This window comes from Arvicola amphibius, chromosome 6 (assembly GCF_903992535.2).
Source record: "Arvicola amphibius chromosome 6, mArvAmp1.2, whole genome shotgun sequence".
Lineage (NCBI taxonomy): Eukaryota > Metazoa > Chordata > Mammalia > Rodentia > Cricetidae > Arvicola > Arvicola amphibius.
This window is the reverse complement of record NC_052052.2, coordinates 115287721-115304010: the sequence shown is the minus strand read 5'-3', so window position 1 is coordinate 115304010 and position 16290 is coordinate 115287721. Positions and strand designations below refer to the sequence as shown.

At 41.8% G+C, this 16290-nt stretch overlaps 1 protein-coding gene across 1 annotated transcript in view; it reads left to right on the top strand.

Moving 5' to 3' along the window:
* The window catches only part of Ryr2 (ryanodine receptor 2), a 387717-nt gene that overhangs the window by 143846 nt on the left and 227581 nt on the right, over positions 1-16290 (top strand). The window contains exons 18-23 of the mRNA XM_038334286.1: positions 357-475; positions 1757-1890; positions 3860-4101; positions 10429-10621; positions 11817-12033; positions 13457-13561. Coding sequence (XP_038190214.1) covers positions 357-475; positions 1757-1890; positions 3860-4101; positions 10429-10621; positions 11817-12033; positions 13457-13561 — 1010 coding nt within the window. The remainder of the gene's footprint in view (positions 1-356; positions 476-1756; positions 1891-3859; positions 4102-10428; positions 10622-11816; positions 12034-13456; positions 13562-16290) is intronic.

The window sequence follows — 16290 nt, the reverse complement described above, 5'->3', positions numbered from 1 at the left end:
CACCCTGGTGTGCCCACCCCCAAGCATGCTCTGCTGTTCTGCCCCCTCTCTGTGAATGCCTGGAGGGGAATACACTTGCCGAGTCCTCCCAGCCTGCTACACTGCTTTCTGCTATACTCCGGAGCTACAGTAGGCTTCCTCAGCTAAGCTCCACACCTCTCTCCACTGGGATCCGTGACTCTGGATGTCTGTCAGTCCTGACAAATGCCACCAGTTGCTTTCCCACAGTGCCCTGTGGCAAACACATTGAGCACAAAGTAATTACACGTCAAACAGCATGAGTGTGGTTGATTTAAAAAAAAAAACAAACTGGTTCCTAGAATTTCATCCTTCTTCCCCCTTTTTCTTGTCTGTAGGCATTCTGGAGGTCCTCCACTGCGTGTTAGTGGAAAGCCCAGAAGCTCTGAATATCATCAAAGAAGGACATATCAAATCCATCATCTCACTTTTAGACAAGCATGGAAGAAACCACAAGGTAAGCAAGCCTTTTGATTTCTGTGAGTGAATTCTAGAATCATTCCATAGCGGAGAGTGGGCTATATATTGCCAAAGGCTAGAAGAAAGGGCTTTACATGTTTTTTACCATAATGAAATGATAGGAATTTTGAACCATGTGCATATAATTGCATACTGAAAGAATAAACAGTGATAAAAATTGGATAAACATCAAACATGTCAAAAAGGAGCGAAATACTGAGAGGTCAAGATATCTAACATGTTATATAGTGGTTTAAAATTCAGAGCATGTACATGCATCTAAGCATACTTGATCGTCTATACATCAGTCTGGCTTTTGTCTTTATGTATCTGTTATAGATGAATTAATAGTTAAGATATATACCAACCTAAGATAATTTCAAGATATTGACATTTTCATGAGTTTTTTTTATCCTTAGTTACCATGGAGTGCAATTGTTTCATATATAGTCCTCATAACTGTGAGAGTACAAACAGTTCTTGTTCTGTATGTGAAAGAAAGTTGGAGAATCACTGGGACCTACACTGTCATGTTGCAGTGACCAAGCTGAGGCTGTGGGTGGCACATGATCAAGTGTTGAGAAAGCAGGATACCCAGAGTTTATATTCCCCTCATCCATGTGAATGCTGGGACACTGTGATGGATTCCTGTAATCCCAGTGCTTGGGAGGCACAAATAGAGAACCCCATTGGACAAACTGGATCTAGAGTAGTCAGATTGGCAAGCTCTCAGTTCAAGTGAGAGACCCTGCCTCAAATAGATAAGGTGGAGAGAATGATTCAGGAAGATGCCCAACATCAACCTCTTTTTACATGCACATATACACATACATGTCCACACATATTTGAACATGCATGTACAGCACACATATACATGCATATTCATCATACATGAGAAAGAGAGAGGGAAAGAAGAAGAGGGAGAAGGAGGATGAGGAGAAGGAGGAGGATAGGAGGGGGGGGATGAGGCTTGTAGGTATTCTTCTCTTCTCTTTTCTTAGTTCTTCTTCTTCTTCTTCTTCTTGCCCTTCCCTACTTCTCCCTCTCTTCCGCCTTCCTCTTCTTCTCTCCTCCTTCCTCCCTCTTCTCGTCTCGTCTTCTTCCTCGCTTCTTCCGTCCCCCCCCCCTCCCTCCCTCCCTCCCTCCCCCCCCTCCCAAAAGAAAGAGAGAGAAAGAAATATGACAGTATCAGTCACAAGTCACAGCTGGGATTGTGTTTGCCTCATGGAAAGGTCTGTTGATGAAGTCAGGGTCAGCTGGACGTGCTGTCTCTCCCCAGGTCCTGGACGTGTTGTGCTCTCTCTGTGTTTGCCATGGGGTTGCTGTCCGTTCCAACCAGCATCTCATCTGTGACAATCTGCTGCCAGGACGAGATCTCTTACTGCAGACCCGTCTTGTGAATCATGTCAGCAGGTAAGTACCCATGGGCCTTGTCTATCACTTCACACCCCAGCAAGGAGCTCTCTCTCCAGGGAAGCCAACAGGAGGCCTGTTTGTATTACTAAGCATTAGTGTCTGTTCTCCCATTGAACAAATATTGTTTTCTATGAAGTACAAAGGTTAATAAAATAGCAATGGAGGAACAAAGTATGGACTTAGTGCAAACACACGTGTAAGAGTTTTCTGTTCACTTTCACGTGTGGACAGATAGCCACGGGTATCTGCAGAAGCAGGCGGTAGCTGCACTGATATACAAGGATATAGCTGTAGCTATTCTAAGAAGCCACACTGTTCTTCAATATTCTGCGAATGTGTTTACTATCAGTGCTTAAAAAAATAGTGCCCCAAGTCTAACACATTTAAAACTAAATAACTAAGGAAATGGTATTTTCCATCGGATCAGCCTTTTAGGGAATCTGATAGTCATGAGTGTCACCTACAAGCTACCCAGGGCTGTGCCTTGCTGATGGCCTCGGCTGTCTGTGTTTTGTGCGCTTTCTTTGGTACTGCTCTTGTCTAACTTTCGTAGATGATGACAGAGTTGGGTGATCCTTGGGTCTGTCTGCAGAAGCTGAGCTAGTAAGCACTATGCCATTCTCTAGATTAAAAAAAATTCAGTAAACCAGAAAAACCCATCAACAAAATGCTATGTGATAGAGTAACTAGGGCTTTGCATAAGATTTTATTCTTCTAAAAACAGAAGTGGTATGAGATCTGTAGCTTTTAAAAGATTTTATCATTTTTTACTTCATGAGTTTGAATGCATGATATATTTGTGTACCACATACATGCCTGGAGGCCAGAAGAGGGCATCAGCTCTCCTGGAGCTGGAGTTAAAGGCAGTTGTGAGCCATCTTGTGAGTTCTAGGAACTTAACCAGGGTCTTCTGCAAGAGCAACCAGTGCTCTTAACCACTGAACTGCCTTTCTAGGCTCCCTGTGTTGTGTTGTTTAAACAGGAGTGATGAGGCTTTTTGTGTGTGTCAGTCCTGATGTTAATGAGTGATACTCACTGCCACCTCCACTTCTCCTTGGGATCACCAGAGAATGTAAGCCCACTCTTAAAATAGATTTAAATAAAACTTGTCAAAAAGTCATCTTTTCAAAGCAAGGAAGGAGTCGACAGGCAGCAATAGCCCTCACTAGTGGTGTGTTACCTTTGACCATATCATAACCCATGTTTCATGTCACTTATATTAGGAAGGTTTCCATGTCCTGGGTTAATAATGGCTCCACTTATTATGTGGTCCTGTTGTATCAAGTACTTCATTTTGTGATCTACATTTGATTAATGTCATGAAAATTTCAAAATATTAGTTAAGGACAAAGTCAAATTAGACCATGAGCAGACTTGACTGAGTAAGCCAAACATCAGGCACTGCATGCTCACAGTGAACTGGGGGTGCTGTCTGCCTGGGTACCACCTCAGTGAACTGGGGCTGCTGACTTCCTGGGTATCACCTCAGTGGTGGTATCGTAATTCTGTTATATTTTTTAAAATATAGGTTTAGGAGGTTGGGTCAGTTACTTTACTTGGCATGAGAAACCACCTGGCAAAAGCAATGTGGGGAGGGATCATTTATTCTATCTTATAGTTGCAGGTACAGGTGGGGCAAGGCATGGCGATAGGCGCACAAGAGGGATGGGCAATTTGCATGGGCATACAGGAAGCAGAGGATGAATGTTGGTGCCTAGCTTGCTTTCTCTCTTTACTTAGTCCAGAACCTTAGCACGTGGGATGGTACTGCCCACCTCAGTACCTCAGCTGAATCTAGAAACATCGTCACAGATGTGTCCAGAGGTTGGTCTCCTATGAGTCTAGAGCCTGTCAAACTGACAGCAGTGGCTATCCCACATGTACATTGTAGAGAATCAGGAATAATATTGAGAATCATGAGTAATGGAATCAATAGAAGTTTTCTCTGTCTTTTTCCGTTTAAAAGCATGAGGCCTAATATCTTCCTGGGCGTCAGTGAAGGGTCAGCGCAGTATAAGAAGTGGTACTACGAGCTCATGGTGGACCACACTGAACCCTTCGTGACAGCAGAAGCTACTCACCTGCGAGTGGGCTGGGCTTCTACTGAAGGGTATTCCCCGTACCCCGGCGGGGGTGAAGAGTGGGGTGGTAATGGCGTTGGTGATGACCTCTTCTCCTACGGGTTCGATGGCCTTCACCTCTGGTCAGGTAGGCACCATCCCTTTTCTTTAAACAACTTCCAGATGGAGGTCTGCTGACCTGTTGTGCTTTTCTGAACGCTGAGAACTCTGGATGATCAGAACTTCAACGCTGAAGTGATGAGTACAAGAGTTTAAGGAAAAGAAGAGTTTCACTACAGAAAAAGAAACTAATTGCATTAGAGTACTTTTCCAAAAGGTTGTAAATCTGGTGAATGTGTGTTTTAAAAGGACATTCTAGTACATGAATGAACTGCAAGAATCTCAGGTGTTTCTGAATCACTTTAATTGTTATGTGCAAAGGTTTAATATTCATCATAAAAACCATACAATACGACTAGTTTAGATTTCAGTGAGATAGTGTAAAAGCCAGTCAAATGGGAGCTCCAGGGGACCAGTCCAGTCATGGCATGGCTTAACAGGTGTGGCAAACTTAAAGCCACATGTATAATCAAGGTCAGCTGTCAATTCTTGATAGTGACTTGAATGCTTATTGCAAATGCTACATGTTAACAATTTGTATTTCTTTCTCCAGATCTCAAATGGGTATAATTTGGTTTAGTTCAAAGTTTAGTTCTTGAATAGTAATATAGTATATTTTTGCATAGTATTATTGTTTTCGGGTGCTAGGGTTCACCTGAATATTGCATGCATGTGCAATTCATGAAGCTGCAGTTCTATGTCAGTTCTTAGTTACCTTGACATATCTGACACTTAGTGTGTGAAAGACACAGAAAGTGACCTTAAGTTATAAAAGCTGGATTTTGTCTCTTGGTGGTGAGTGATGCTCATTTAATAGCGTAGAAGCCTAATAAATTCTGGAAAAAAATGCTTAAAGATCTAAGTGAATTAAGTCCACGAGTTGATGGTAATGAGATTAATGAACTCAAAGCACTTTGTAGAGTTACATCTACATAATAATAGTTATCAGACCTCTTTTATCTGGTGCCAAGAGTTCGGATGTCATGAGGGAACCATGTTTTGAATAGCTCATCTAGCTCTTGGAGTTTGTGGCCAGGCAACTCAGAAGAGCTTATATTGCCTCCCTTCAAGTGCATGAGCCAATCAGATCAGAGCCATAATGCCTTCTGTGTTCCCATGGTAATTTTCTGTGGCCCCAAGGACAGGAAAAGAATGTTTAGCCGAATACTGGGCTAAATTCTGTTTTACCCTCACTTCTGAGAATTGCTTCATGGGAAATGAACCCTCCACTGGATAAACGAGTAATGTTAAAGTGTCTTCCTTGTAGGCAGCGCTTGGGGGAAGTGTTCCTCAGATACAATGCCTGGAGTCGCTTTACTGGGCACTCGCTACTTTGGATCTCACACTGCCTTGCAACTTTCCCTGCTGATGTGAATTTGTATCCTCATGAATATGCCACAAACCTTTGTCAACATTAGGCCATTTTCCTGGCCCCTTGTCCATCTTTTAGAGTGCCAAGAAACTACAAGTCATAGTATGGACTGTGTTTGTTCTTTATAGGGGCCTATGGCACAATTTTCTAACCTGGGATTCAGTCAGCGGAGACCAATGTAAAAAGTAGGTCGAATTTGCCCAAGTTCTACATCACATTCATACTAAGGCAGCTTCCCTTGGGGTTGCTCGCCTATTTTCTTTCTTTTTGATGGTTGTTGTAGGATTGAAAGCATCAAACTGGCAGCTTCTAAGAGAGAACACATGTTTCCCCCAATTAACATTGTGTAATTAGAGCCCAGTATTCCTTAACACAGGGATTTGGCTCCAAGTCAAGTTCTGAGTGATGTCTTCATTTGTTCCTTCACATTTGACCATGCATACCATTGTTACTGAGGCATCCCACGTGAGGACAGGGCGTGAAGCTCTGGGGACTTTTAGAGAATTGAAAACGTGTGGAGGAGAACTGTAGAGGAAAGATCAGGGTAGATTTATTATCCAAAGTTGTGAATCTACCTGCTGCTCCTCCCTGTCGACTAAAGCAGAAAACAAGGATGGGCCTGTGGGATGGCCATTCAAGGCGAGACCTGGACATGTGATCATGAAGCTTCTACACTGACTGTGTCATTCAGGCCATGGCCTCGAGTTCTTCATTCACTCTCTGTCTTAGCTGTGTGCTACAGACTTTCCAGAGAAGAGGACATGGGAAAGAAACCCTTAGGTGTTCATTAGCTTCGTCACAGCAGTGTCAATAAAGCTGAACAATCTATTGGGTTGCAGTTAATGTGTAATTTTAGTATCATGGCTAAAATAGGAACACTCTTATTAACTGTGGGTCTTGACATTAGCAATGAAATCAGCATTTTCCCCAGGAGCTGCTTTGCTTCTGTGTTTTTGTTTCTTCTTGTTTTGAAAGCTGTTTTTACAATATTCAGGAAGTTCTAGAAGATGTACCTAATAATGATTCTGATTCTGAAAGAGATGTAAATTGATAGGATCAAAACAGTGTCTACAGTTTAGAAGGAAGAGACTTTCACTGGTGGTGGTTGTGGTTTTGTCTTTCTGTTTTTTGAGGCAGGGTTTTGTAGTATGAGTCGTGGGCTGCATTCCTGCCCAGCTCCAGGCCGCTTGGCTAGCGTATGTCCCAAAATAACAACACACAAACTATATTCTTTTAAACACTGCCTGGTCCATTAGTTTCAGCCTCTTATTGGCTAATTCTCATATTTTGCTTTAACCCATATTTAATAATCTGTGTAACACCACGAGTGGTGTCTTACCAGGAAAGATTCGGCATGTCTGACCTGGCGGATAGCTCCATCGCATCTGTCTCAGAGAGGAGAGGCATGGCAATTGCCTGAAGCATCTGACTAACTTCCCTTCTTCCCAGCATTCTGTTCTGTCTAGTCCACCTATCTAAATCCTGCCCTATCAAAAAGCCAAGGCAGTTTCTTTATTAACCAATAAGAGTCCTCCATCAGGGTTTCCTGTGTAGCTTTGTAGCTTGTCCTGGAACTTGCTCTGCAGACCAGGCTACCACTGGTGTTTTAAATGTGTTCTTGCTTAGAACTCTTGGTATGCTAGATGTGTGTGCGTGTGTGTGTGTTTGTTTGTTTGTTTGTGTGTGTGTGTGTGTGTGTGTGTTTATACAAAGTATGGGGGATGGAGAGAAGTCTCAGTTGGTATAGGTATTTGCTGCTATCCTGAAGAGCCGAGTTTGATTCTCATGACACACATGATAGGAGGAGAGAATGGACATTTGTCCTCTAACCTCCACAGGAACATCATGGCACACATGTGTGCCTGAGAACATGTGTGCATATACACGTATCTTAGTCAGGGGTCTATTGATGTGAAGAGACACCAAGGCCAAGGTGGCTCTTATAAAATAAAGCATTTAACTGGGGGCTTGCTCACAGTTTCAGAGGTTTACTTTATTATCTTCATGGTGGAAGGCATGGCAGCAGGTTTGGCAGGCATGGTGTTGGAGAAGTAGTTAAAAGCTGCTATCTGATCTACCATAAGAGAGAGAGAGAGAGAGAGAGAGAGAGAGAGAGAGAGAGAGAGAGAGACTTGACCTGGAGTGGTTTTCTTTATTTAAAACATTTTAAATTAGACACACTAGCCTAAGTTCCCCCTCCATCCTATTCTCCCACCCTCTCCCTCCTCCCATTATACCCCCATCCATTCCTCAGAGGGGGTAAAGCCTCCTTTGGGGAGTCAACATAGTTCACCATAAGGAATGGGCTCCAGAGCCGGGCGGTGGTGGCGCACGCCTTTAATCCCAGCACTCGGGAGGCAGAGGCAGGCGGATTTCTGTGAGTTCGAGACCAGCCTGGTCTACAAGAGCTAGTTCCAGGACAGGCTCCAAAGCCACAGAGAAACCCTGTCTCGAAAAACCAAAAAAAAAAAAAAAAAAAAAAAAAAAAAAAAAAAAAAAAAAAAAGGAATGGGCTCCAAAAAACCAGTTTATGCACCCAGGATATGTCTGGTCCCACTGCCAGGGTTACCCCCCTCCCAAAAAGATCAGTTCACATAACTGTCAACTACTTTCAGAGGGCTTAGTTCAGTCCCATGCAGGATCCCCAGTTGTCAGTCCAAAGTTCGTGAGCTCCCACTAGCTTGAGTAAACTATCTATGTGATTTTCCTAATCATGGTCTTGATCCGCCCCACCTTGCTCATATGATCCCTCCTCCCTCTCTTCAACTAAGTTCTAGAAGCTGATCTCAGTGCTTGGCTGTGGATCACTGCATCTGCTTCCGTTATTTGGATGTAAGTTCTGTGATGACAGGGTAGTCATTAATCTGATTATAGGGGAAAGCCAGTTCAGACACCCACCCTCTCCACTATTGCTAGGAGTCTTAGCTGGGGTCATCTATTTTACCCTCTTACCTAGCTTCTCTAGAGTTGTGAATTGTAGCTTGGTTATTCTTTGCTTTGTGCCAAATATCCACTTATGAGTGGGTACTGTGTTTGTCTTTCTGGATCTGGGTTACCTCACTCACAATGATTTCTTCTAGTTCTATCCACTTGCCTGCAAATTTCAAGATATTGTTGTCGTTTTTTTTTTTACCACTTAGTAATGTTCCATTATGTAAATGTATCACATTTTCTTTATTCATTCTTTGGTTGAGGGTCATCTAGGTTGTTTTCAGGTTCTGGCTATTAGAAATAATGCTGCTATGAACATCATTGAGTAAATGTCTTTGTGGTTTGATGGTGAATCCTTTGGGTATATGCCCAGGAGTGGTATTTTTTGAAACCTCAAAGCTCACCCACCACAGTTAGACACTTCTTCCAATGAGGCCACACCCCCTACTTCTTTTTAAATAGTACCATTGTCTGTTCACTAGGCACTCAAATATATTAGCTTATAGGGGCCATTCTTATTCAAATAATCAGAAACCCATAAACAAACATATAAATGTGTTTATTTGAATGAAATGAAAGTGAAAAGTGTTATAAAAATTTATAGCCAAGTGTGAGTCATGAAGTCCTTCCTCTAATTGTGGATATGTTGGTGCCTGTCAGCCTATGTTTTGAGTTGACCCATACCTCCCTTTTTTTCTAGTGTAGTGGATGCTGTGTGTAGTGGATGTCCCTTGGGGCTAATTAGCTGAGGACTCGTGATATCAAGAGTGAGTTGATATCATTGGTTGTCCAGAGAAAAGTATGACATTCATAAAATATCTTCATGTCTGTGATTGCATTCTGCTGTACCTAAGAAGCCAACCAAGACCATGTGTAAAGTAAATTTTATTATAAAACAAAAGCAAATTGGCCTTTAATTTTCTCATAATAAACAATATTCTGCAAAAAGAAAAAGTTTCTGCTTCCACTATCCTGACTTTATTTTGTATTTATGAAATTAAGAGGGTAGGAAAAATAAAGGGCACCAACCATCCACTCTGCCTGAAACTGCTGCTTTTGAATCATTTCTTACTTTTGTCCCCATACTTATTCTAGAAGGTGGTACTATTTAGTGTTCTGCTTATAAGAAATCAATGTCAGGCATGGTGGCACATGACTTTAATCCCAGCATTTTGGAGGCAGAAGCAGGTGAATCTCTGAGTTCGAGGCCAACCTGATCTACAGAGCAAATTCCAGGATAGCCAGGGATACACAGAGAAACCCAGTCTCAAGCAAAACAAAACAAAACAAAATGAAACCCAAATCAATAACACATGCACAAAAGCAGAAAGAAGTCAAGGTGCAGAGGGTAAGTCATTTGCCAAGGGCTGTATAAGTCAAGTGGTAGGTGGCAGGGGCTATTGACAGATGCTTTCCTAAATGTCCTCTGATATCATTGTATTTTCATTGAGGTCATTTCTGCATCAAATAGTATACATGTACATGCAGACCTTTCTAGACATGACAAGGCCCTTAGTCCAGTCAAGCTCTCTAGCTTTTGCTTTCTTTTTGAACAATAGTTTAGCATGTGATACTTACTTTGGAGACTCACAGGTCACATATTAGTCACATCTTGTGAATGTGACAAGATGCCCATCAAAAGCAGCTTCATTGAGGAAGTACTCATTTTGGCTCAAGTTCCAGGAGATACAGTCCATCATGGTGGGAGAAGCATGATGGAAGGAGCAGAGAGCAGCTGGTTATACTGTGTACACAGCTAGGAAGCCAATAGTACCATTGCTGGTGTCGGCTCTCTTTCTACCCTTTATGGAGTTTGAGACTGCTGCCCGGGGCATAATGCTGCCCATTTTTAGGGTTGGGCTTTCCACCTCAATCTAGTCTAGACAATACCAGATGATGACCACTTTGCTGGTCCCGAGTCCTGCCCAGTGGGCCATAGACATTCACCTCCGCAGTGTGTTCTTCCCTTGTGTTTTGGTCATCACTCTTGCAGTAGCTTGGAGCATGGTTCTCTGTGTTAAATCTCACCTTGCTTACTGTTTCCCGCAACAGGTTGTATAGCTCGAACGGTGAGCTCACCCAATCAGCACTTGTTGAGAACTGACGATGTCATCAGTTGCTGTTTAGATCTAAGTGCTCCAAGCATCTCATTCCGCATTAATGGACAACCTGTTCAAGGAATGTTTGAGAACTTCAATATCGATGGCCTATTCTTTCCGGTTGTTAGTTTCTCTGCAGGAATAAAGTTAGTATCTCTCTGTTGCTTGGCTTGTTTCTATTCTCACTGCTCATACTTCCACAGAGGACTCTCCCCTGCTTCACTAACCTTAGGACTTCCCTTCAAGGTATCTATTTCCAGATGTGTCTAATCTGGAAGAGGTGGCATGAAAATGAATTATAGCGAGTTAAAAAAATGTTAGTTGACTTTTTTGTAAACTGAACACCTTTATCATTACTGTCATGCAAATGTTTCAAAGTTCCTTCCATAAAGCTCACGTACTTAATTGAATGTAATGTACACAAAATCTTAGTGAGTTCTTTGCTTTTGTTGAAATTGACAAAGTATTATAATTATGGCTACCTGCTTTCTTCAGCAAGCAGAGGTGACACCTAGGGCTTCTTTAAGGAAATTTCTTTAGGCAATTAGATTCAGGACAGTGACTGATACTTTTTTCCTGGTAACTCATCCAGATCCTGCCATTTTAAGCACACAGGTAGTTAGGTCCCATCTTTACTGTGCCTGATTAGTACTTGGGTGCCTTGAGACACTGAGTTGCTAAAAATACATTCTTCATTCATGGACATGTGATAATGTACCTTTCAGTACAAAGCTGTTATTTCTAGTTCATCACATGCTAAGTCATCACTGACCTGTGAATATACTTGAGCTGAATGTTCTTCTTTGGTCATTATGATACTATTGTGTTTAGCATCTTGGGGGAGAGGCTCTTAGATTCCTAGGTGATTAGACTATTATGATATTGTATTGGCTATTTTTCTGCTGCTGTGAAAATTCCATGACCAAAAGCAATGAGGAGTTTATTTTGGCTTGTAGTTCCAAAGGGTTAGAGTTTATAATGGTAAGGAAGACATGGCATGGCAGCTGGAGCTGAAGTCAGGATGGTCACATTTTTATCCATACATGAAGCAGAGCTAGAGCATCCATTAGGGTGAACCTGTAAACCCTGAAATCCCATCTCCAGCGATGCATTTCTTCCATAACCTCCCCAAACAGCACCACCTGTTGGGGACCATGTGTTCAGATGCATAAAGCTATGAGGGACATTTCTCATTTAAACCACTAAAGATACTTAGCAGGGAAGAGAAATGTGGCCATGACAAAGTTACTTTTGTATTAATAAATTTACCTAATGTTTTTCAACTAGAAAACTCTCATGTATATCAAAGATATGATTGACTCATACTTGCTTCCTTTATAGGGTTCGCTTTTTACTTGGGGGGAGACATGGAGAATTCAAGTTCCTCCCTCCACCTGGCTATGCAGCTTGCTATGAAGCTGTTCTGCCGAAAGAGAAATTGAAAGTAGAGCACAGCCGAGAATATAAGCAAGAAAGGACATACACACGAGATTTGCTGGGGCCCACAGTGTCCCTGACCCAAGCTGCCTTCACACCCGTTCCTGTGGACACCAGCCAGGTACAGAAAGAGACAGCGATGACTATCAAAATACAGTGGCTCTCAAGCTTGGATTGCAGCCCACAGCAGTGCACTTTTCAGCCATTCAACTAATGGATCCCGTAAAATAATACTTTCCTTTGTGTTCTCCAAACATCTATTTTGGCTTTTCATAATGAGTTATCTCAACCATTGCTCTGCTTCTTTCATAATGCTCCACTGTATCAAAATATAAAGGATTTTTTTGTCTCATAGATATAACAGGGTCCTGAGGTTGGGAGTGAATTAAATGATGCTCTGTTTGAGGGATCTGATAACTCCAGTGATGTTGATTAGATCATTCAGCTTGTTTATTAGTTTGGAGCATGGAAGCCATTTCTAAAGTCCAAAGTTGACTTAATACCAGGTTCCAGAAACCTTCAGCTTTTATCAGTCATTTAGCCATCATATCCTCCTTTGGTAAACCACCTTGTGCTCTTTTTCAAGAGGTCCCTAAACACTTTCTCCAATAGGAAAGTGTAAAGTACAACCTGCCCTGTTCCTGGAAGTGTTAGTTGAGGAAACACTGAAAGGGTACATCAGAGCTCTCATAAAACCAATCACTTTGTCAGATGCCTGGGATTATCAACTATCTGCAGCCTCCTGACTTGTCATGCACTAAGCCTGTGGGCACTGACTGGGCGGCCTCGAGTGCTGGGTGATTCTTCTTTCTGACTGATGTGCACTTGGCATTGGCCCGTGTCCACTTAGCACCTCTCAGTTGTCTCCACCAGTGCTCTTGGGAATCTTTCTGGAGTAAGCACCCCAACACCAATGAGAGTGGAAGAGGGGCGATATCACCAGTGGACCAAAACCAGGATAGCTCCTGCAAGACTTCAAGGCTGGGTCTAGTTTGTATTTTCATTTTTACTCTAAAATCACAAGGTGCAAGATTTTACAGAAGCATGTGTGTGTCAGCAGGTTGTTAAGGGCAACAACCCATGGATTCAGCTCTTTTTCAAGGTCATTCTGTTCCAGTAGCAAGTAAAGCCATGCTTATCAAATAGGCAGTGCTAGCAGTGCTTCAGGTAAACCACTAAATAAATCAATAAATCAGTATCTAATAATTGGTCTTTTCTACCTTATTATACTTTGTTCTCTTTGTCCATTCATTTACTTGCAGTGCTAAATGTACACACACACACACACACACACACATACACACACACACACACACACGCACACACACACACACCCCACCACCACCAGCAGCAGCAGCAGCAGCAGCATTTATCTAGCAAACACCATGAAATATCTGATTCAGAACCCAATTATTTTATTGTATTTTAATGGCCTAGGAGATACATGCATTCCTTCTGGCTCCCAGCAAGGCTAGTTGGCACAGTACCTTTCAGCATGTCTAGTATCTGTTCCTGATTAACCTTTTTTTCTCCCTTTTTTCCAGATTGTGTTGCCTCCTCACCTGGAAAGGATAAGAGAAAAGCTGGCAGAGAATATCCATGAGCTCTGGGTTATGAATAAAATTGAGCTTGGCTGGCAGTATGGTCCGGTATATGATTTTGAAATTTATTCTCAGATTCTGTTCTTAAATCATTTGGAAAGAAAGCATTTTCTCATTCAACCTGCTGTGGTATGACACGAATCAATAGAATTGATTTTTTTGAGGCATCTTAGTTCTGTACATCTTTTTAAAAACCAAAGGAATGGCAATAGTGGTAGACTTCCTGACATGAAAGTTACTCGTGTTTGAACTGAAAGTTGTACTTTAAAATCAAGTTAAAGCTAGATAATGAGCCTTTATTTCTAAATTAGAGAACAGCAAAAACAAAAGTTGAAATTGGAATGAAAATAAATAAGTTCATTTGATTTTTCTCTGATATTCTCTTCCTATCCCAGACAGATAGTAGCAGAGATCCATAAGTAGATGTTCACAGTTGGCTCCATGATTTGAAGAGTGTTTCTCCAAACACTCCCATATATCTCTCCTAGCTCTCTTTCAAATTTGTGGGCTTTTCCCCATTAAATTTTGTTACATGTGTATGTATGTGTGTAATAAACATGTGTAGATGCACACATATATATTACACACATATGTATGTACATATATATTCCTAAATATAAACTGTGCAGTCTATATCATGTTACTTGTATGTATGTTTTCAAGACTAACTAACCATTTGGTATTGGTAATTAATTGGTGTTCTCTTCCCTGGAGGAGATTATTTCTTGTGATCTCAGTATTCCTTAGCTGTCTGTAGTTCTTTATGTAGGGTTGAGTCCTCATCGACTTTCGTGCATACACTTTGGCATGTCTATTGGTGTTTTCCTTGTTCATCTCATGTTTGAGCAATCATGTTAGTAGACTTTTTGGGTGTAGCTTCTGACATTACTAGGAGGCATATAATCTTACATCAAACTCCCTGATCTGGCTCTTATAATCTTTCTGCCCCTTATTCTGTAATGTTCCCTGTGCCTTAGGTACCAAGTGTTTTACAGATGTGTTCATTAGGACTGTTCTCCCCAGTTCTGCATTTTGTTTGATTGTAGTTTTCTGTAGTGGTCTCCATCTGTTGCAAAGAAAGGTACCTTTGATGAAGGGTGAAGACTACACTTATTTTTGGGTATACGGACAAATCTTCAGAGTGATATTCGGGATTATGCTGGTTTAAAGTAGTAGTTGTAGGTTCTCCTTCAATATCCATGCTTTCCTGAGTAACTAACAAGGTTTCTAGTACCAGGTGTGCTTTCACTCTTTTGCACAGATCTTAAGTTGCTGGCTACTTCCAATGTATTGTGTCACTACTGTACCCATAGGATTAGCTTACCATGCTGGTTGTTGATTTGGTTCATAGGTGTCAGAGCTGAGTAGGCTTGTTGGTGGTCTCCCTACTTTGAAAGTTTTCATGGTGCATTCTGAAAACCATGAAAGCTAGTCCTCAGGGAGGAGTCATTCAGGTCCATTCTAGCTCAGGAGTCTCTGGACCCTGCTTCTGAAGTCATGGTATGTTCAGCAATAGACTCGTTTTGTACCTCTGGGGGTTAACCCAGGACAACAGCAATAGGTTTATGTTTGGGGAGACTCTTGGACAGCTCTGCAACATGCTGGGCTCGCTCAGTCGGTAGAGTATGAGACTCTTAGATGCCCTTTCACTGTATAACTTCTGGAACTCAGCAGCAAATAAAGATTCCCTCCTCCACTAAATGATGCTCTGCCCTTGCTCAAACTGGCAAATACTGAATACCTTCCTCTGGGTGTCATTCTTTGGCTTTTTTTTTGTTCTTTGCTTGCTTTTACTTTTTATGAGATGCTTGGAATTCGCTCTGTGGCTTATGCTGGTACTGCGCCCGTGACCATCTTCCTGCCTCTGCTGAGCTTACAGATGTGAGTCACCCAGCTTGCTTGGCTTCATTGGCACTTTAAAACCAAGGAAGTAGAGAAGTGCTGAATATGAAATTGAACCTTTGGCTAAAGTCACCAGGGAGAGAGGTTATCATCGTATCAGCTGTCAGAGGAATCATGGACAAAATTCACCAAAAGTTTCAGTGTAAGACAAGGATGATTATAGGCTTGGAAGACTAAAAGAGTTCATGAAAAAGACAGAACAAACTCCCATACAGTAGCAGCCTTTACTGGGCCTGCGCTTACACAAGATGGCTTGTTAGAAGGTTATAAGGTGGCCTCAGAGATACGTTTTCCAGCAAGTCTTAGTTATGTGGGTTTTTTGTTTTGTTTTGTTGTTTGTTTGTTTAATAACAGAGTGAAATAATTCCCATTACACTTTGGTTAAATCTTATTCCATTTACTATCACATAGGCTCTTCCTGCTACATGCAAAGTCCTCGGAGTTCCCAGGTACTAAAGGGAACTAAAGGTACAGAGTGTTTCCCCTGCTAAGATGCATCCTCCATCCCCAGTCCTCTTTTACTTTCTACTTTGAAATTAGGTCTCAATAAGTTGACCAAGCTGCTCTTGAGTTCACTCTATAGCCCATGCAGACCTTGAACTTGAAATCTCCCTGCCTTAGCTTTATGAGTAGCTGAGATGACAGACCTGAACTGCTAGGTCTGACTCCATGTTTGACTTTTAGGGACTTTGTCTTTACTTGAGTGACAAACAGGCAGACAACCTCAGAGTAAAAAAGAAATGTATATATCTTTTTGTAGAAACCAAGGAAAGCCTCCAGACGAACACAAACTTTAGAGGCATAAAGGATAGTTTGGCAAGCAGAGATCAGGATTGTAGTATAGGTAGAAACTCAGCATGTGTCAAATGACATAG